General features: G+C 38.9%; 2 protein-coding genes and 1 long non-coding RNA gene across 4 annotated transcripts; 1 reads left to right on the plus strand and 2 right to left on the minus strand.

Moving 5' to 3' along the window:
* Positions 1–577: 577 nt before the first annotated feature.
* Positions 578–11,555, minus strand: nufip2 (nuclear FMR1 interacting protein 2). Its single transcript, XM_018691781.2, has 4 exons — positions 11,138–11,555; positions 7,577–9,262; positions 6,503–6,535; positions 578–5,819 (listed from the first exon to the last, which is right to left on the minus strand). Exons 1-4 carry the CDS (start codon positions 11,283–11,285, stop codon positions 5,767–5,769), a joined length of 1,920 nt encoding a protein of 639 aa, XP_018547297.1. The 5' UTR covers positions 11,286–11,555; the 3' UTR covers positions 578–5,766.
* Positions 9,270–22,636, plus strand: LOC108893610 (uncharacterized). Of its 2 annotated transcripts, none has more exons than XR_001962702.2 (4): positions 9,270–10,728; positions 16,907–17,037; positions 18,096–18,183; positions 21,724–22,636. It is a non-coding gene; the product is annotated as an uncharacterized LOC108893610 (long non-coding RNA). The 2 variants fall into 2 exon arrangements; XR_007815255.1 differs by lacking the exon at positions 9,270–10,728 and adding an exon at positions 11,210–11,334.
* On the minus strand, positions 11,707–21,435 carry LOC108893609 (glycine receptor subunit alpha-4-like). The gene is made up of 8 exons (XM_051078486.1): positions 21,020–21,435; positions 20,132–20,199; positions 18,652–18,875; positions 17,453–17,535; positions 17,217–17,354; positions 16,898–17,112; positions 15,865–16,023; positions 11,707–15,251 (listed from the first exon to the last, which is right to left on the minus strand). The coding sequence occupies exons 1-8, from the start codon at positions 21,126–21,128 to the stop codon at positions 15,117–15,119; spliced, it is 1,131 nt and encodes a 376-aa protein (XP_050934443.1). The 5' UTR covers positions 21,129–21,435; the 3' UTR covers positions 11,707–15,116.

Below are 22,636 nucleotides of genomic sequence, written 5' to 3' on the forward strand. Positions count from 1 at the left end.
CAAGACTGTGCAACAGTACATTTCATAGTGTTCTACTAGTGGATTATTATGGCTGATATAGTTGAAGTGTAAGTAGCACTTTCACAGTAGAGCCTCTTTTAACTACTTTACATACTGTTGGGTAGTTCAGTCTGTGACAATGCTAAAAAGATGATTTTAACGAGACAATTCTGGCTATAATTGCGTCTTAAAAACTTAGAAATTAAGGTAAGAGTGTTGCTGTTCTAGAATTATAAAAAATTAAAGTTGATTTTAGAAAGTGCTAGACACAGACTGCATCAAAAGCAGACAGGGACATTCTCACTGCACTGGAGGATTATCTTCTTGTTTTTGAGAGAGAAAGAGGTTAAGACTCAGTTATAGCCAACATGCAGTCGGTTTGCTATATCTGAACTGGATCAGCAACACCACTGTTAATACTTCACTGTTGTTCAAGCGTTTGACACGTTTTGAATCCAAATCAACATCAGATGGCAGGAATACCACACAGGAAACACACACACACACACACACACACACACACACACACACACACACACACACACACACACACACACAAAACACTGAGTTCTTCATGAAAATTTGACATTTTAATGGAAACTAAAATTGTGAACACTGGAGTTTTCTTTTTTTTATTGACTCTATTACATTGTTTGGAATTTGAGGGTTATTATCATGCTTTTAAAAAAAGAACATTGTAATGTGACACTTCTGTTAAATTCAAAACAAAAAAAAAATTTAAATAAAATCAGACTGCTCACTTAAAAAGTCAACCTGTAAGACATCTGAGAAAGAAATGCTATTGCCTCTTATTTTAGGGGGGCAAGAGGTGTAAAAGTGATAAAACAAGAGGAGCAGACAAAAAGAAAAAAAAAGCACAACAGCCATTTGAGATGACAGAGAAAACAAAACAAAAAAAGATGACTCGGCACAACATATCACCTCTTCCTAAAGACACGTTGTCCTAGTTTACTCCCCCATGTGTGGAATCAGAAAACACTGTACCTCTCAGGTGTCACTGAATAAAACAACAAAAAAAGCCCCCTAAAATTAAAACATTTCCACAAGAGGCAATGACAGTTTAAAGGAGAGACAGTTTTTTTTGTTTGTTTTTTTTGTTGTTTTTTTTAAGTCGAGCACAAACACCAAGTCCAGCATTTCCCATTACAGACGACTGATTACTGGATGAAGAAGCAGCACTTCCGGTATTTGTTTTTATCTTTTAAGATTTCTCCTCTCTCAACACTCCGTATAACAACACGCTCAAAGTGACATTCAGCTGCTACAGTAGTGACTTCTCTTCACTAAGAAAAAAAAAAAATCTCCTCCAAAATACCCAGCAATGATGTCAGGAAGCTGGTTATGACATCATCAACAACATCCCCACCCCCCAACCCCACCCCTGGTCTGTGCGTTTGCCATTCAGTAGCTGAATATCTGAGTAGTGTACCTTTGGCGAAAGCAGATTCAGAGTTGTTGAACCGCACGATAATACCTCACGCCCTGCCCCCACCCTCATAACATGATCAACAACACACCACAAATAAAAAATATATTAAGAGGAACTCTGGGATGCAGTGTATTTCAATGCTCATCACTCCATCACAACTATCTGAAGAAATGAATGAAAGTAATTTGTATAAAATTTGCTGGAAAACAGTAACTTCAAATATATTAACATTGGTGCTATTGGGGGAAAAATAGGTCTACATCAGCTTAATCAATAACTAAATCATCTACAACTCATCAAAAGTGAGACATCTTGATTTTTCTGTATCATTTATTCCTTTTAGTCTCATCCTACTTGTGCATCTATGGATAAATTAGGTTATAACTCCAAAATAAAACGCTTTTTAAAACATATGTTAAAACATTAATTTTGTTAAATCAGTTCAAATGAATTATGTGCTACTTTAGACATGAACTTGACAATGGGCTGGCATGAGTATATGTATGCCAGCAAGCGGGCTGTCATCCATCCCATTCAAACTGATTTTGGCTTTAGGTCACACAGTTTCCAGAACACAAGCCATGACAAATGTTCAAAACCTACAACAACAACAACAACAACAACAACAAAGGGAAAAAAAAAAAAAAAAAAACACATTAAAATGCTAATTTTCTTTCAGCTGCGTCCATGTCACTTAAAACAGAAGAAATTAGGATTAGCTGTGAGAAAACTTAAAACAACATTGCAAATATTACAAAACAAAAGAAGAAGAAAAACAAATGGCACGGATATATGCTGGAAGCAGATTTTAAACAATCAAAATTGCTGTAAAAGTATATTTCTTTTTTTCACACAGGCACCTGAACATGAAACAATGGGGAGGGAGGGAGGGGGAGGAATTCCAAAATATATGAGGAACTTGCATATAATAGGAAGAACTCGCTATGCACACACCCACAAAACAACCAGGCCAAAAAACACGCCACACGCAACCTGGAAGCCTGCCTCAGCATCCTTGAGGTGATTGCACGTCCTGAGGGGGTGAAAGGTATAAACTCCACATAACCAGGCTTTTCTTTTTTCTCTCTCTCTCTCTCTGCACACCAACAGTCAGTAAATCTCCCCCCAAACACTGATTAAAACCTCTACTCAGCTTCAAGAACCTGTTTTTGGTTTTGCAGGCTACAATGCTTATAGCTCTATCTTTAAAAATGCATATTCAACATAGCCTTTTTGCTTGTATTAAGTGCTTGAAAAAGAGGAGCCTTGGGGTGGGAGGGTGGGAGATTCTCTTGATTTCCCTGTACTAGGCCTATCCTCTCAAAAAAAAAAAAAGGACACAAAAAATATTTTTAAAAGAAAGAAAAAATAAAGGTATTCATCATAAGACTACAGTAACATCACATACTACTGATTGTGATCACCCTGTTTTGTATTTAGAAGCCTATAGATGCATCACTGTCCACCGATAATGCTCTCAGCCTGAACAATTTGGCATTAACTGTATGGTAACCTGATTATATCACTTTGTCTATGGATTATGGGCAATTAGAATAAATTAAATGGTGAGGTTTGTGTAACTTTATGCCGGATTAAATGTCAATTTACACAAGCACAGAAAAAAAAAACATACAAGTCTAAATGCTAATGGCCAATATCTCCTCAAATACCCTTGTTTCCTCATCAACCAGATCCACAACAATTGTTCATATTCAGAGGGCAGCATCTGATGATAACACTCATCTATCATATGCTGTACAATGGAAGCCAAAACAAAGCATTTTAAATACCAGAGAGCTGACTGCGATTAGACATGGAAGTTAAATGTCAACTTGGAAAAAAAAAACCCAACAAAACAAATAAAAAAAAATTAAAAAAAACACAAAACAAACAACAGCGGCAGTTACGACTTTCCCTCTGCACACGGGTACAAGCTGCTGCCTAATCAGGACACAGTGGAGAGAAGTGGACTTGAAAGCTTATTCCCAGATTGTAGCTACCCTATAAAAACACCACTGATGCTCAGCGATAATAAAATCAAGAGGTGCTTCACTATAAATACATGAGGAAGAAAATGAACCATCAAAGATTGCAAGATTATAGTTTAGTATACATTGAAAACAGCGCATGGAGCAATGTGCTTTTTTTTTCCTTTTTTTTTTTTTTTTTTTTTTTTTTAAAGGGGGAATAAACATTTTTAGAGCCCAAAATTATCGATGACAGCACCTTGCATGCCATGAGTTTTCCTCAAAAGTAATTATTTGGTGTTCTGTCACAACATCATATGAGACTCCATTTAATAGGACTCCCAATTCAACATTTCCAATTTTGAGAACATTACATGACAGGGGCCATTTGGCAAAAAACAATATTTGACATAGTCATGGCTTTATCGACACTACCTGAGTTACATTTAATAATTCTGTATTTGTCAACTTATATTGTTTTTTTTCTGAAAAGTAACAGCCCAAAGCCATTCTTTCAAGGAGTATTTTATGTCAGTACATATAGATCTCTCTAGTAATTAAAAGATAAAAGCAATTAGTTTACATAAAGTGCTATTAATCCACACATTAACCAAATCATATCTTCTAGAAACCCAGACAGTTCCTTTGTTATGTTGAATAAACCAATCCTGATTTGGAGATGGTGATGAAAGTGATGTCATAGCTGGCCAGTTAGCAGTTAGCAAAAATTTGGGCTCCATAGACTTAATTAGATCTTTCAACATGAGCTCTTTTGCAAAAAGAAAAAATATAATAATAATATTTGTGCAATAAATTGAATATGCACCTTAAACATTTTTTAACAAACAAACAAACTGCAGGCCACACCAGAATCTTGGGTGATGGTTCTGTAGCTCCATATAACCCATTTCACACGTCTTATGGATCACATGGTGGTTATTGCACACTGGTTTGCAAAAGGTTATCCACAGTAAAACATATCAGAACAACTCATCTTCACATTTCAACACACAGTTTGACAAAGTGGCTAGTCGGGGTGGGGGGCTAAATTAGTATTGCAATTGTTGTTGTGTTACTGTAATCTTTGTGTGGCAATGAACGGTGACCTCTGACTCATCCATTTCCACCAGTAAACATGCGAGAAATACAATGCCGTAAGACGGAAAAGTAAAAGACAAAATGCTGAGTCAGGGAAGGGGGGGAAAAAAACACATATCCTAAGTCATAAAATGCAACACATGTTCTTTTGACCAGAGGAGTAGAACTAGACAGAAATCAGAAATGCAGGCAAAAATAATCTAAATGGACATCCTGAGTCCTGCTGCTGACAGAAAACCTTACTGGAAGAAATGTCTCACTTTACAGTTTGTCACTCCTAAACTCAGAATTCATATGTCAGGTATATGAATCTGAATTTAAGAAGAGTTTGCACTGACCTGAAAACAATCTACATGAAATGTATAAAATGCTTAAAGATTAAAAGGTTTAACGGAAACTTGATTTTTTAAAAATCTTTAGCAAACCAACAATGAAAAAATAAACAATGAAACGAAGGGGCAAGACTTTCCTTCTTATTGGGCACTTCTGTACCTGTGCTCTGGGTTCATACTGCAGTGCAGTTTAACACTCATCATGTTAGGTCAGACGAAACGGTATAAAAGAAAGAGCAAGCATTTAATTTCTGGGCTCTGATTTCCCATAAAGGATTTAAGACAAGGTTCTCCCTTCCTGGATGGGGCCTCACCTATGAGCTTCCACTTAACTTACAGTTTAACAGGACTCCAAAGGTCCTTATTCCACAACTTCAAGGCATTCTTTGCAAAGTGTGTTTCTCCTTTCGTTCACGATGAATTCAAGCTTGCACACAGATGTGTATGTATAACGTCTAACATATCTACAATGAACTCATTTGAATGCGTGAAGAAAGAAAATGACTGAGGCATCCCATAGTCAGACTGACGGCTGCCGCAGTTCAACAGGATAAAGGCTTAGGGAGGTGCAGTCCTAGACACCTTCCCTTTGTTGAACTCCCGAACATCATCATCCTTTAAAGAGCCATGAGACAAACAGCTTAAAGATGCAAGTGTCCATTCATCATGTTGGAGAGGCACCGATCAGCTCCTTTAACGTCCCTCCAGAGTGTGTGTTTATGTGAGTATGTGTGTGTTTGTCTGATGCCCCCAAAAAAGTCTTGTTATTCCACCCGAGACTCCAAGGAAAATCTGTCATGCTAAGCTATCAATGTTTTCACAGTTGTCACTTTTATCTATCCAACAGGATTTATGATTTCCAAGGTAGATAACTGCAGCACCCAGAAGAGAAGAAGGTAAGTACTGTAGACCATCTACCTCACTGATCAGGTCCATCCTTGGTTTCATCATAAACCACTACTCTTTTTGGATCTAGAGCAGAGGGGAAAGACAGGAGGTTATTCAACATGATCCCAGTTGTACAGACATTGAGAAAATTTACTGATTTAAATCACAGTTTTGCCACTTTTAAAATATATTTAGGTAAACTTGACTTCTTTTTGATAATACCAGTATAACACAGACGCTAGTACTAAAATATCCACACAAAATCAATGCTGCTGCATTCCGATTAGTAATAAAACAAATGTGTCCTTTTGTCTTCCAAGGAAGTATTGTTATGTAATGTGGCATACAGCTTTCTGTTCCCTAGAAGCATATCAAAGGAATCAAAGCAGCCTTTGTGAACATGCATTTGAGTGTTGGAGCAAGATGTTAGGTAAACAAGCTTCAGGATATTTCTGAAGTTACCAGCATTTATGGACTTAAAGTCAGTCAACGCATGTACATGCATGCTAATTATTTCATCGCAACCGCACACATACAAAAAATTTATGATTACGCAACTGTCATGGGCACACTGTTACCAGGCTATATAACTTCATTTACAACCTTAAGTATAACTCCAGTAACCGTACATTTGTGAATATAAGTATCCTGTGATTTGTTTCATAGATGTTATTTACTGTTACAATATGTTCTAACATTTCTAAATCTAAAACTGTAAACTGCTTAAACACAGATGGAGGTTTCGAAAAAGAACAGGTTTGATTTACCTTGTTTTTGCAAGTTGAAAATGTATTCCATTTCTGTTGAGGGAAAATAAAATACACATTATTCCAGCATCTGAATTAATTGATAAAATGTAATATAAAACCATACCTAAACATTATCGTTGTGTATCAAATCTCATGAGATGCAACAGTTTTGTTAGGTTATAATCCTTAAGATTTTCACAAAATAAAACCCTGTTTTTGATACTGCTGCATTTGTCTGTAATAGCCATTCCATGTATTTACATTCTATAATTACCTCTTTGTAATTTAGTTTTCATTGTTAATGGTAGAGTCCACTAGCCTCTAGATTCAAATTGCCTTCACATGCTTGAGGGATACAGGAAACGATGCAACGTGTAATCCAGCGTTAGTTTGTAATCTTGTCCCTTCAGTATGAGCCACGTTCTTTGCATTTCACTCTCCAACAATCACATCAAAGCTGTACGTTAGTGCTAATGCAAACCTAATGCTTCACATTAAAAGCATCCAAGTGTTGAAACACAGGGTGGCTGTTACTGTGAAGCACTTGTGAAGTCACCATGTTCGCCATGGTTAGGGGGGCAAGGGATTGGGTGTTCCTGGGCAATTTTTCTGTGTGTTATGTTGATTGACTGCGTTGCCCAATAAAAAAAATTGAAACACTGAATTAAATCTTATAAATGCAGCATTTGACATTTTTCTGTGAGCAGATCATTTATAATTTTTGCAAAGCAACAATGAAACAATTGGGAGCAGCCACAGTGAACTGTTGGAGAGTTGCAGGCAACACACTATACTCCTCCAACTTCTCAGAAAGGCAACCAACTCCTGCTGCAGTGCCTTGCTGTCATGTGGAAACCCACTTGCACTTTGCTCAGCAAGAATACAGACTGCAGTTTCAATTATTGCAGTTACTGACTGACTGTTGACCAGCTGCTCCTCTGTAGTATTTCTGACAAAGAAGCAGCTGGAGTGTTTGCTGTAGTATTAAACCACTCTAGCTGTTACTACCAGGTGTTACCTGATGAATGAAATCTTAAGGATTACAACTTGAATGATTAGACAAATCAATTTGGTAAATAGAGTAAAATTTACCTTTAGTGTGATAAGTGACAGCAGCTTTAACGTCAAAGGATCCCCAGCTACACCTTCTGCCAATGTCTTTAGAATGGGCCTGTTCTTTAGATGAGCCAAACAGCAAAGTGGTTAGCTGGCCCTGTGCAGGCTTAGCACCGTTGTCTTTACTGGGGGCCGACGCAGCCAAACCTGCACCCTTGGCCTCAACTTTCGCCTTTTCCTGGCCAGACGGCTGCAGCTTGTTCTCCTCCTCACTCATCACACAAGCAGGAGAACAAGCATTAGAAACACTGCAAGGGGCACAAGTCCTTTTCTCAGCATCTTGAGCCAAAGTGCCGGGCTCTAAGAATGACGGGCTAACATCAAAGCTGGGCTGGGCAGCCTTGGCTGCAGCAGCCTGACACTCGCTTTGAGGTGTGACCACTGTAGTCTTTTCCTCTGTGGGCACCTGCCCACTTCCTCCTTCTGGCCCCAAGTTGGGCTCATTAATAAAGGAAAGCCCCCACTGATTCTGGAAGATGTCTCCCAAGGCTTTCTGATTTGTCTGAGCAGCCGGCGGGTCAAGGTGACGAGCACTGGGGAGCACAGGTTGCATATTTAAAGGGTAAATTAAAAGAGTACACTTTCTAAGCTCATATGCTTCTCCATCTACAGGACTGGTTGTAGAGCTACAGTTACTTTCCAAAGGAGATGCTACATTCTCGCCACTTGGGATAGATGGGGCTGGTGGAATACTACTAGCAGCAGGAGCAAAGAAGGTACCCACTGATGGGCAGCCGTTTCCATTTCCAGAAACAGGACCATTAGTAAAGCTAGCTGAGGTGATAGTTTTCATAGCAGACATAGGGACCTGTGACAGTCTAACAGGAGGAGGCAGTGCCTCTCCTCCACCTTGAGCTACTTTGTTGAGGTTCTCTTTTACTTTACTTGCATAACTTATCTTGGGAACAATTTTAGCACTGCTATTGTCCACAGGAAATACTGGAGGGGGCTTGAATAAAGTCCAGGAGTCCTCTTTTGAAGGTGAGGAAAGCTTGGCTTTGTGCCTTTCCTCAGTCTTTTTACCAAAGGTGCCAACTGTTTTGCCATCAGAGCTTTTCCTCTGAGATTCGCCCATTGATGCCTCCGACGCAACTGCCCGTCTAGCAGTTTCTACTTTATGGGCTGCTCTAAAGCCATCGAGTCTGGAAGTCACTCCCTTCTCAGTTGCCTCAAGATTATAACCCCCCGGCTCCTGTGTAGTGTTGCCCTGCTGCATGTCTTTCTCCTTGTCTCTTATCACATTATCAGTGTTCTTTGTGTTGTTACATCTGGCCTTGCGTTTCTTGGGAGTAGTATATCCACCTTCAGAACCACTTCCATCATTGTCCTTGCTAGAATAGCCATTTGTAATTAAGCCACAGTTTACAACGCCATTTTGAAGCAACACAGAGTCTTTTTTATCCAAAGGTTGGCCCTCATGATGATTCAAATCCAGGGACTTTTCCTTGTCATTTTTAAGGTCCATATTCTTCTTATGGTCCAATCCTTTGCTGCTCACTTTTGGAACAGTCGCGTACAGCTTTTGTGTTGACTTCTGCTTCACATTTGTGTTACTTATGTGTCTGTTACCATTGCTGTTGGGGGGATGCGACATACCAACAATATCAGACAGATGTGTATTCTTCTCTCCCTCCTCGTCACTGATGTTTACTTTCTTATTGCCTGAAAGGGGAAGCAAAATCAGTTTATACTGAAATGACAGAACACCCCAACAATTCCTTTAAACTACTAAACATATACATTTTTTAAATGCTACATCAATTCATTTGACCTTTCCCACTTACAGAAAATAAAATTTAAGGAAGGATTTTACCTAATTTTCTTTTATTCAAAGTATAATGCAATCACAAGCAATATAGGATATATAAGATCCTAAAGCCAAAATAATATGCAACTCATATTGAAAATTAAGTATAAATCACGTATATTTCATTCAAATTTGACATTAACAGTGCATCTCTGCCATCAACACAGATTTGAACTGTAATTCCTATGCAAACCAGAAATATACAGCAGAAGCGTGATAACCATTCACTTACTGTTCAGCTATTTTTTTCTTTTCTGCTAAATTATCACAGCAGTCAATGTTATGATAAAAGCTAACAAATGTAAGTTAATATTGTTGTCCAGCATCTTTTATCCCAAGAGGTGAGACAAAGACAGGTTAAGTATCAGACAAGAGAATAAAATATATGTGCTAGTGTCAGCTTATGCTTCAGCCATAGCTAAGATATAGCTAGCTATTCCCTGATAATCTACCTCCTAATCCAACCGAGATGAGCTGGGTGCTATGGAAATTAGATGTATTTTATAACTGTCACCCACATACTGAGCTGTTAGCTGATGAGCTTTCTTCAGAATATTTGATAAGACATCAAAGAATAGTTGTTGCCAGGTATAAAAAGAGGGCTCATAGCAGCATTTATAAATACATTTGGGCTGGCAGTGATCCATAAATGGGTCTATGCATTACACAGAGACATGGGAACTGCTGTGTCAACGTGGGCTTTCCCATTCAGTGTTGCTGCCCCTTATGTCTGTGGGCCACAGGACTCACAAGCCTCTGCATGCACTCTCGTTTTACTCTAGTGCACAGACTCAGTGTCTCGCTTGTTGGCAAGCAAACATGTTAGTTCTGCTGCGAGAAAAAGCAAGGTCGATGGTTATAGTATGTGTTCAGCTGCAGCAAACTATAGCTCTAATCAGGTGGTCATAGTCGAGCTGCTGCGTGGCTTCACGTTAACTGGTCAACATGCAACAGGCCTGTCAAGGATGGCTAACATTAGCTAATGTCAACTAACCAGCGGCTCGCGCGACTTTAACACGCCCTGCCATCAATAGTTGCTTATGACAGAAAATAGCCACCCAACATCAGAGAGCCCAGTACGGTATAATACGACTCTACGTGCCAGTACGGCAAATAATCGTAGTTAGACAAAAATTGCTTTCTAGCCAGGTGATAATAGCATTAGCTAGCAGTGATATTCTAACATGGCCGACAGGAAATGGCAGCTCAGAACATTCCAGTGGAGCCGGCTCGTTTTCCTAAACTGGACACAGGCATGCTGAAATGAATAAGAGAAAGCCCTGACTACTGCTCAAGGCGACTCGCCGTGTGCGTAAAACAGGTAATGCGTCTAGAACACACGATGACCCAGCGGGATTTTCTGAAATGATTTAGTTGCGTTTGTAAAAGAAAAATGGGTGGTGAAACCGGCGCACAAGGTCAATCCCCGATATGTCAAACCACCACCAGCGACAACTGTCACGCAACGTCAGCTAGCCAACTAGCTAAGTTGACGGCTGTTTTCTCGTCCGGCAGTGGTCAACTACCGGTCTAATCAGCTGGCTACTCACCAGTTGTAACGTTTCTTAAATTATTCCGGTCAACAGTTTATACTCTGAACTAAAAGCTAGCGCGCAGGCTAAGCCTTCAATCACGGTGGTGCTCACTTTAGTTAGCAAATGCTAGTCGGCTCGTTGACATTAGCTGACTAAGGCTAGCAAGCGTTAGCTAACTTTTCCGGATGGCCCAACCTGTTTTCTTCGTCTGCGTTTCCTGATGCTGGCGCTGGAAGTGGCTCTGATCATTTTTTAGACAAGTTGTATGTTGAATAGAGCTTCTGTCCTCTCCGTGGTGGTGATATTGCCTGTCTTGTGCCCGATCTTTGGGCTGTTCCTCCATTGAAGTGTAGAATGTCGGACTTGCTCAGCCAGTATGTTAGCTCAGTGGGGTAAGTAGAGAACAGTCCAATCACTACCAGTGTAAAACGGAAGCTATTTGAAGCCTCTGTAAACGTCAGCAGTAAACGTCTAAAAATGGCACTGTTTGGGGTGGTCACCGCCACTAAATTCAGGTCCACTATTTGTGCTGAGTTGTGCAGGGGATATTTTGCAGGACTTTTCACTCCTTGGCACGTGTTTAATCTGACAAATCACACTTGTATAGCGAACAAGCGATATTAAAAAATCTTTTCAGGGTGGGCAGTAACGGGGTGGGGTTCGTCTGTGGACTAAAATCATATGACCGGAGGCTCTGCCACGTCTCCAGCCGGTGGACACGCTTTAGTGGAGGGTCCCGGGGAGACCAACCCCACTCCCAAAATGGAAAACCAATCTAATGCAAATTCAGTACTTCAGATTAATTTGAAAGTATATTACCACATGTCGCATGAAAAATAGAGCAATGTTCCTGTTGCTCTTCTCTTGTATTGGTGCCAAAATTAGCAAAAATGATCACTATAATTAGTACGGATGTGCACATGAATAAGTAATGTACAATATGCATGACGCATTTTTGCATACTTAAACTTGCAAATATTCTTGTGTGACATATTTTCTATGCTATGTATCTTGCTTGCTCAGGTTTATATCTTATCACAAATTCCACCTCACACATATTAATGTAGCCAGTATTCCTCTCCACTTCTATCTGATCCCCTCTGCCTGCTTCCAAAAAACATGGAGGGTGTCACTTGGAAAGTGTTCCTTGCCAAACATAAACAGAGGATGAATAAATCTAATGTGCATTTATCAAAGATTTTTGCACTTATCCTCAGTAAGTGTTTGGATGGAGTAGTGGGCAGAGTCATTTTCTGTCCTTTGACACGACTAAGTGAGTGAAATCACCATCATTTACCATGTTGATCTGGCTTTATTGCTTGTGTTTGACAAGTTAAACAGAGTAATACCACTAGGTTTTAGGTTGTATCAGAGGAATTAACTCACTTTGTGTATAAGATGACATTTGCAGATCATGTAGCAATTTAAATCTTCACTCAAAAATGAAGGAAATAAGAGCTATTATTATGTTAGACTTTTAAATCTTGGGCAAGTAACTAATCACTTGGGATAGGGCAACTTGCCAGTTAATATCACACATGATAAATAAAAAAAAAAAACAAATGAAAATTTAATTTAGTAATTCCACATGTAACAAACAACACAAGACTCTTACCAGGGGCTGAGTGAAAACTGAAGTCTCATATCCTGTGTAATATGGGCTACAGTTGTCAAAGGTGGCATCATTGCTCACATAGGACATAATAGAATCAACAGCTCCCTCTTGTGGGAGACATATAGTCTTTTGTATATATACCAGAGATGCAGTGCAAGTTGAAAAATTAATTTTGCACTCACAACAAAGTAGTTGTATAGGTGTAACAAACTGTCTAAAGTTCTTGAGTTTCTGTCCCTGTGTCTGGTGTGGGCTAAACTCTGGTTAGCCTGTCCATCTTACGTGACTGAGGAAAACAAGCTCAATGTGTCAGAACAAATTATTAAGATCAAGATGTATTTTGCATTTTTCAAGATGAATTTTATTATGTGGGACAATTTCTTTAATGATATATGTATTCACTTCAACAGCTATAAAAATAGGAAAAGAAAACTTAAAAAAAAAACCTTACTGCTATTTAAAAAAAGCACCCATCTTGGGCTCATAGTGATGATGTATGCAGCTCTGCTTCTCGTACTATATATGCATGTGACAGCTACTATTAAATTAAATATGACAGTTTCATTTAGATTTATTTTTAAAATGAGACTAGATTTCCAGAGATGAAGAGAGTCTCTAGGCATATGCACACAGAAATGCTAATCCAGCATTATGTTAAAAAAAAAAAAAAAAACCATGTAGTGTGAGGTGCTGAGCTTCAGTCGTGGGCACAACTCAAGCAGCAGTTATTGCAGTGGCATTTTGCACATTTAGCACATGAAAGCAGGATAACCTTAACTGAGAGACGTATTAGAGGGACGACAAATACAGGGATGACAATACAATGAAAACAAGTTCAGTGCTGATTAGATGCTGCTGGCCTCAGATAGACATAATTTGAAATTTTGTGTAGTGTAAGTGTACAAATTAAGTGAAATCCTTGGGTTTGGATCCTGGCACACTGTTGCATTTGCTAAGTGAAAAAAAAAATTACACTGATGCGTTCAGTATTTCGAATTAAAGCATTTCTTTATTTTATATTGAGGTCAAATAACAAGGAGTTTCAGAGACATATATGTCTCTTATAATGAAATACACAGAGAAAATTTATTCTCAGTGTGTAACTTAATTGGGCTAGTACAACACCTGTAGTGCAGAACTGAGAGGAATTTGACACTAGTAATATGTTTTGATAACTGCTCTTTGCAGTCCAATAAGCCATTCCCACTACCAGGCAAAACAAACTGAATTAAACCTGATTGTTAAAATGATATATTTAACATGGATATTTTTACTGGTTTTATTGTGAATAGAAACTAATAGGAATGTTACACACACAGAACTTATTATCTAATATTGCCACATTTCATCATTTAAATTCTATGAACTTGCTGTTACTCTTGTTGAAGAATTGAATATAAATTTCTTGCCAATATGCAAGTTTCAAATTTAAGACTTGAACTGAACTTCGTGCCATGCCATTATATCAGTATACAGTGACATCTAAAAATCTTTTGACAGTGTATCCTTTATTTCTCTGGGCATTAAATGCTTTACTTTAAATTTGAAACACATTTCAACAACAGATTATCCCAGTCTTCATTGCGGTTCCAAATGCAATTGAACTGATTATTTTAGATAAAATACTCATGTCATAAAAATAGCATTCAATCCTACAAGTCTACAGCTTACAAAGAAACTAAATGTTTAATTACTGTATTCCCTGGGCCTCTAAAGCAAAGTTGAGGTGAGAGACACAAGTGTAATTCCTACTTGTACTGATATACTATATACTTAGTCTCTGTGATATGAAATTTATGGCTTGGCACACTCTTGACCATGGCAGCAGTGAAATTAGTACATATAAAAATAAAGTTGGTCCAGCAAAGATGTGCTGCAGTCCAAATGCATGTTAAACAACAGTAAATGCACATACAGGAATGTTTTTAAAAAAGTGAGATGATATAGTTAAGATGCCAACTGTACACACATACTGTACACTGACGTGTAATGTATAAAGCATCAGTGCCAATAAAAAGTGCATTTCTTTGGAAGTATTGAAAAATTAAAGAAACCAAGTCTTCCGTGTCATTGACTTTCCCAATGACCCTGAACATGCAGTCACAACGTATCTCGCACAGCTCAGCTGAGGACTCTCAGCTTGTAAATGTTTCAGTGAAGAGAGCGAATTAAAGGTATCCAGTGTTGTTATGGTCCTCAGCTGTTGTGCTGTCACAGTGTGGCTAGAAGGTCTTCATGCCGTAGAACTTTGTAGGTAAGCCAGTACAGGACGTTAAACATGAGGAAACTCATGGGGAAAACAGCTCGGGAGATGGTGTCAATTCTTTTAGCCCGATCCACAAAGCGCCTGCGTATGTCATAGAAACCTAAACCAGGAGGTAAATCGGCAAAGACTGGCGTTGCATCCATTTCCGCCGCACTTCCTGTTGACAGAGCAAGTCCAAAACTCTGGAAGAGCAAGCCCTGCTGTGCCAGTTCCTCCTCCTGGAAGAAAAAGACACAGCACAGAATAACCATCTGCTCTCATTGAGAATCACACAGCTTAACTGATGTCAGTGATCAGCTGGTGTTTAACTTGAACAAAGCAACAGGACATACCCTGGCACAGGCACTGCACTGCTGTGCTAGGTTCCCATGAGAAGCACTGTTGCCTGACATGTTGTTTCCTTTCACCTTACTGTCACCACTTCCCTGCTGATGAGGGGGAAAGAAGCATGAAATGAAACATGAATTTAATCATCAAACAGACTGCACTGATTGCACAGTTTGCAGCCATGATACAACTCCACTGCACTGCATATATTTCAGATCTTGTACATTAACAAGGAATCATCGCCTATTTTTAACAAAGTGAATGCAAATCTGCCATTAATGTGAAATGAGACATCCTGAAGATGCCGTTAGAGTAAATTTCAATGGTGTTGCACAATCCCAGTAAATGAATAAATACAAAGGATTCAGGCAGATGGTTTGTTTGTATTGTAGTATAAATATTAGAAGGTATTGAATTCTCCAGCTGCCGCTGCGTTGCGTCATTTAAGAAATATTTTATTTGTAATAGTTTAGCCGGTTTCATCTCCCCTACTTTTCTTCCTCTCATGAAATCTGAAGTGAGGCAGCAAGATGTTGAGAATATTCAGCCAACAGTGGGATAAGGTGATGGCTTGAATTAATCACAGGTCAATGCTGTCTGCGTTCCCCGGCTGGAGTGCAACATGCAGCTGAGTTGTGTAGCTTGTGCGTAGCTGGGCGCAGAGAATAGCAGGTGACAGCCGCCTGAGGGGCTGAGTGGGTGGGTTACACTCACAGCTCTCTGCCGCTGTTGCTCTTTGAGCTTTTTCCTCAGTCTGAAGAACTCCTTGTGCTGGCGTGAGACAAAATTAACGGCCGCATACTCCAGCAGTGCAGCAAACACAAAGAGAAGACAAACTGCCATCCATATGTCTATGGCTTTCACATAAGACACCTGTAAAACCATGAAAATCAAGTCACCAGAAACACTTGAGCTCATGATGTGTGAGGCAGTGAAATGAAAAAAAGATGGTATGAAATTACAAACTCTATGTCAAGAATTGCATGTCAGATTACTTTGTGTATCTTCATTCATATTAAACAGTGGTAGTAGTGAAAGTAGCACAAAAGTAAACTTTTGAAATTCTAAATTCTAAATTTCACTCAAGTAGCATCATTTCACTCATTATGCAGAATGGTAAGTTAGCTAAGTTTAACGGCTTTATATATTTCAGGGTAGTTCAGTCTGTTACAGTATATGTATTTTAAACGTATGATTTGCTTTGTGCTTTAAACTAAATGAAACGTAGCTTGTACCTATAGCTGTTAAATAACTATAACTGAGTGAAGTACAATATTTGACTATGAATGAAATTGAAAAGCTGCAACTAAGCACAGGATTTAAGTTATCAAAACACTGCTTATATTTATATTTGATATAACTTTGTACATTTAAAAACATATATATATATATATATATATATATATATATATATAACATGATCAGCTAATAAAATATAATGGATTGTTGTAGTTTAAGCTTTGCAGCAAGCTTCACCTTTACCAGCCACAAATGCTGCTTTTATGTTAATGCCTCAAATACAATAATTCAGTATTACACATAATAATCGTTTAACTCTCTAAAGGGACTATTCTCTATAATCAGAGCTATTACTTTTTATATTTTCTGAGAATAGGTCTGCGCTAAATTTTTAATTTGAACTATTTTTAACTATTGTGCTATTATCACTACTCTTATTTAAGTAAACTTAAATTCTTAGGCTATTAAGCAACCATTTTCTACAGTGTCACAAACAGAATTGTCTGACCTTTGGCAGAGAGGCCCTGGAGCCAGAACTCTGCGTCGTCATGGTGAGCACCGTAGTGATGCCCAGTCCCACTCTGGCAGGAGCCGCATCCATGTTGATCCAGAACGACACCCAGGACAGGATTACAGTGAGCAGGCTCGGTATGTACATCTGGATCAGGTAGTATCCCATTTGACGCTCCAGGTAGAATTTGACCTCAATGCAAGTGAATTTACCTAATGACAGGAGGAGATACAGGTGCAAACTGACAGTCTTATTAGAAGTCCATGGGCAGCATCTATCGAGGATGTTGGGTGGCAGGTCATCACATGTCATGTACCTGTGTTGTAGTGCTTGGTGCAGTAGCCGAGGCCTTTCTCCTCTTTCAGCACGAACTGAGGGAGTGTCAGATCATCAGCCACCTGCACCGCTCCCACATCCAGCCATTCAAAAATGAGATCATTCATGGTGTAGCCAACTAGAAGAGAGACAAAGAGAAGGCGTATGATACTTAATTTGTCTGTGCTAAAAAAAATCTATGTGTAATATCAGCCCTGCTATGAAAGGTGAACTCACAGCTTTCAAGCTGCATGATGCACGTCTGGCTGTCCATGGGAAAGTTTTTCAGATCCATGGGACAGGAGAGAGTAAGCGTCAGCCTGGAAAACAGAGAAACATATTCCGTAATGGAACTGTAATGCTGTATAAAATGAAAAGGTGACACCCTCACACTCTAACCCATGACTGGACAAAAACATGAGTGGCTAACCAACACCTCCTAAACCCCACAGCACCAGCTATTTCCTGCTCAGGCATCACTCAAACCCTTTTTGCACACTCACCCTACATTAAGGGTCACATCAAGCAGCTCTAACCTCCCTGACACCTGTCCCCCCTCTTCATCTTTCTATTCCACCGCAACCCCACACAAAACCACAAAGGACTGGCAGGTGCTGACGGACAACATGTCAGCCTTTTGAAAGGCCTGACGTAAAATGGGCTGAGAACACAGCCCCACCATCAGTAAAGAGTAGTAGAGTACTACGCCCCCCCCCCACAGGACATAGAGATCAAGATTAAAAAAAAGCACCTCCATCCCTCAATAGAGGTGTTGGCAAGGACTGATAATATATTGAGTTTTTTCCACTGACAGCTTACTTTGTTGAGTCATGATGTCTTTCACTGCTCATTTTAAGTACCATTCTTCTCTTCATTCCAGCAAGGACATGGTGAAAATGAGAAATATTGAGAGGAGGAAGGTGAACGATGTCAGTCCTGATGCTCCAGTGTCATCCAGAGATGCTGTGGTAAGTAAGGCCATTTTTGAAAGTAGATTTTAACTTTATGACCCTGACATTTTGTTGGTTGATTGTTCATGGGTTCATCCGGAGCAGCTGATGACTATGGTCATGTTTAACAGAACTGCTAACAGAGCTTTAAACATCGCTTCTTCTTCATTACAGTATATTCTAATCATAACTCATTACCATTATGCTACAATTCAGCGCTGCTTTAGTGCCACATTACTGACCTGATCCTCCTTTAGCCTGCAGTCATTATTTTACATGAACTTGCTTACAGTGTGGGCTGGACAATCAATTACAGTTGAACTGAAGCACAGTGAAACAAACATGTTGTTGGACTACGTACTTAGAGGTTCAGACTGCAACTCACAGAGGCAGAAGTTCAAGTCATGGATCTGGATTTGTAATGTCTGATAGAGACACATCCTAGTGCACTATTCAGCCAGATTCCCAATTTAAATTTATGGTCACCTGATGCTGTAGAGGACATTTCCATTCTGGAATATCCTCAGCAGTTTGTTGTCTGTTGTAACCTCGTGGAAGTTTGCTCCCTTTTCATTTGCGAAGAACAAGTCAGGTTTCCAAATGGAGTCCAACATTGAGGGGTCCAGGTCCAGAGAGTCATCTGGATACTCCTTATAGGCCAGCCGAGGGTCATTCCACTGTTGTCTCAGAAATACATTGAGGCGATAGTCCTGCAGCACAGAGTTGATTCATGATTAGAAATATCACTAGCTATAGTTAAAAATGACTGAAACTAAATTTATAGTCACAAGTGGTAAATGTTGAATTAATACCTTAGTAGAAGCAGACAAATTCAACTACTTGACTATTTTGAATATGTATATGCATCTATTTATGGTGTCATTTTAATCAACCTTGTGAGAGAGCTAAGCTTCAGTCACAAGCAAGAAATAAATAAAGCTGCAGCATCTGTCAGTAGGTGAGGGCCACTGTGCCCACGCAAACTCTTAACTGTGGCAGGGGCAGAAAAAGCAGCATAAATGCTGACAAACAGACTTGAGTGCTCAAAACCTGAACGACAAGAAACTCCACTTACAATTTCATCAATTAAAATTTGATGGCCTTCCCAAGAGGTATTTTCGAAAATGCACGAGTCGTCCAAACTCTAAACTTGAATAAATAAATAAAAAAATTAAAAAAAAAAAAAAAAAACAAGACCGTCCCCAAACACTCCCCATGGGCCTCATAAATAAAGGATAGCTCCTGATTTGACAGAGGTAGAGATGTGAGAAAACCTTAGCTGACATTATGTAATGAATTTACTAGATGGTGTTTACAGCCACTAATTAGTCATAATCTAACAACAGTATGTTGAGGCATCATGAAACTCGGCCATTCCAAACAGAGGGAGTAGAGCCAGAAATGCTTCAAATGAAAAAAAAAAACACACACACTGAAATCCCAGCATTGCAGTGTTTTCATGGCTGAATATTTCTGCCTCAGATTTGGACATTCAAATGTTGTGAAACGCAGTGGTGGAGAGTAACTAAGAGAGTAATTTAGTCATGTGCATTTCTTAAGTACAGTTTTGAGGTATTTGTATTTTCCTCGAGTACTCTCATGTTTTCCTATTTTATACATCAACTCCACAACAATTCAGAGACTTTTTACTTCACTTAATTTATTTGGCAGTTTACATTACCAGATTTAATAGACTACAGATTCATATTATTGCTGATTATGTTGTTACAAAATATAATCAACAAATATAATCAGCAAATAAATGATAATATAATAAATGAAGCTACAAAGCAGTATATACAGTAATTGAAATTAGCCCTGTCTTTACCACTTTGAACATTAAAGTGATGGGTCATTTTGTGAGTACTTTTCAAAGTATATTTTAAGCTAATATTTATGTACTTTTACTTCAGTAAAACACTGACATGCATGACATTTCAGTGTGGATTATACATGAAACTCTTACCATAGTTGTTTCAGTGATGGATCCGAAGCTGTTGATGAAGATGTTACAAGTGACGTTGACAGGAGGACCTGACAGAAGCAGATTGTCAGTACACATCAGAGTCACACTGGTCTCTTAAATACCACAGATGATGTTTACTGAGTAGAAAACATGAAGGACTGAGAGCCGTAAAAAGCAAAATACTGTAACATCTGCTTGTTCCCTTAATAATGTGCCACGGTGTGTCCTGATAAATAGACTTATCCAAGATAACCAGCATGAAACCATGTTGTCATTTCCACTATGCTGCCATTAGTGTGGTCCATCTGTCGAACACCAAAACTTTAAATATTTCAGTGACTCATTTCCTAAGAGGCAATAATTTATTGATTCTCCTTTAGTTACATTAGTGTATTTATAGATAATCAGTCGGGATTTACCCAGCATGCACTGACAAGGATGTGGAGCAAGTATAAAATATATATGAAATGCGACCCCAGAGGCTGAGGGGAAAGTATGTCAGAGAGAATCTGCAGGCTTCAGTCACAATGAGATCAAGATTGGACTGAAGTAGCCCTGAGGAGGGGTGACATACAAGGGTAACTGCACATTTCTGACTTAAAAAAAAAAAAAAAAAGATCTGAAGGAGGAGTCTGTGTAAAAATATCATTACCTAAGGCTGTGGGTCAGCATAAAAACAGTAACAACTCATGACAAAAAAAAAGAAGAAAAAAAATGTCTCCTGAGTGGAAACATTGCAGCCTGTAGCACCTCTCACTTCTGACCCATATGTGAATGATTTGTGCTGCCTCACTGCCCAGATTGTTATGCAAATTCAAGCAGCGTGCTTCCTCACACCTGCCCTGAAATAGGAGGTCCTCCCACACCACACACGCCACACTGCGTTACCTTTGAAGTTTGGTCTGATGCGGGCGTCGTAACCAGATGTGCGTCCCATCAGTTTGTCCAGAAAGTCAGATGGAGAGGGAGGCTTGGCTGCCCTGCTGGGTAACTTCATCTCCTTACAGAGCACAGACCTGCCAGGTGACAGGAGAACAAACTCTGGATGCACTGACACTTCCCCCCCCTTGACTTAATATTTAAAACCTGTAATTATCCTATTCTACAGATGTACAATATCTAACATTTTACCTATGAGAGTTTTGATTTTCCATGCATATTTTGTTTCATAGGTGTCATATACTGCACAGCACTCAGATTAGATATATTAAACTGTTCTTAAATATCTTATAACAGAGACCTGGTTCAGACAGTCAAATAAGAAATAAAATAATTTGATTTTTTCCTCTGTAATTTAATCTTAGATTTTACGCTGATGAACATTTTCACTTAATGGAACTGTTCTCTACAGATTAAAAAATATTTAATGTATGATTCTTCTCACTTTAAGACATCCATAATGTTGTCATGCCTCTAGATCAAAGAACTACATCTCCTGCCTTATTATAAATAGTTAAATATGCCATCAGTGTCAAATCATATAATCGTAAATACACTGCTAAATGGCAAACCAAACAGTAGAATTCTCCAACAATTAACTTAAGGAAGGTTGATATACTCCAATCTTAAATTGTGTCTTACCTGCCTTGCAGAAAAGCGAGAGATGAAGCCCACGCCAAAAACAAGATGTGTGATAGCATTCTTAGCTGGAAGAAACAACAAATGATGAGACCAAAGGAAAAAGAAAAAGAAAAAAAAGAGAGATGCAAGGAACTTGTTGTTTGCTCCTCCAGCCAGACTCTGCCTTCTGCACTCAGTTGAGCCTGCCTCCCTCTCTGCAGGTGTAAAATACAGGAGGCTGCTGCTGTATAATTCAAAATCCTAGGGAAGTTTTTTTTTTTCCTTCCCGTGTTTGTGTGCACGACTTCAAGCTTTATCTCTTTTTCATGCCCATATGCATGCTGAAGGAATTACTGCAAGAACATTTAAAGAGACAGAACCACTTTCGTAGCAGGGTGGCCTCACATTGCCCATGATGACAGCATCAGGTCAGCAGAAATATAATGTGACATTTACAAGATTTTTGCTCAGAAATAAACTATTAAGTACGATTTATTCAACAATATATTTTTTTAAGTGTATCATTGATCAATCACAGCTGAGTAACCGTGCAGCACTCAAAGTGATTATGAGCCCACATCCACAAACTTGAAAGAAGCCAGATAATACAAAATATTTTAGTAACAAGCATTGTCAGTATATAACATCCAATAGTGTTAACATGTCCACAGATCTTTGACATAGATTTGACCATTTAGATCAGCTAAGAAAATCCATCCATCCATCATCTATACTACTTATCCATATGGAGCCTATCCCAGCTGACAGTGGGCGAGAGGCGGGGTACACCCTGTACAGATGGCCAGTCCATCGCAGGGCAACTAAGAAAATCATTTAAATCAATTGATAAAATTATTGTCAACAATTATAGAATAATAATAATCATCACAGCATGTTTCAAAACTACAGATTGTAACCACAGGGTAAAGAAAAACAGAAAGGTAA

This window comes from Lates calcarifer, linkage group LG20, assembly GCF_001640805.2.
Source record: "Lates calcarifer isolate ASB-BC8 linkage group LG20, TLL_Latcal_v3, whole genome shotgun sequence".
Lineage (NCBI taxonomy): Eukaryota > Metazoa > Chordata > Actinopteri > Centropomidae > Lates > Lates calcarifer.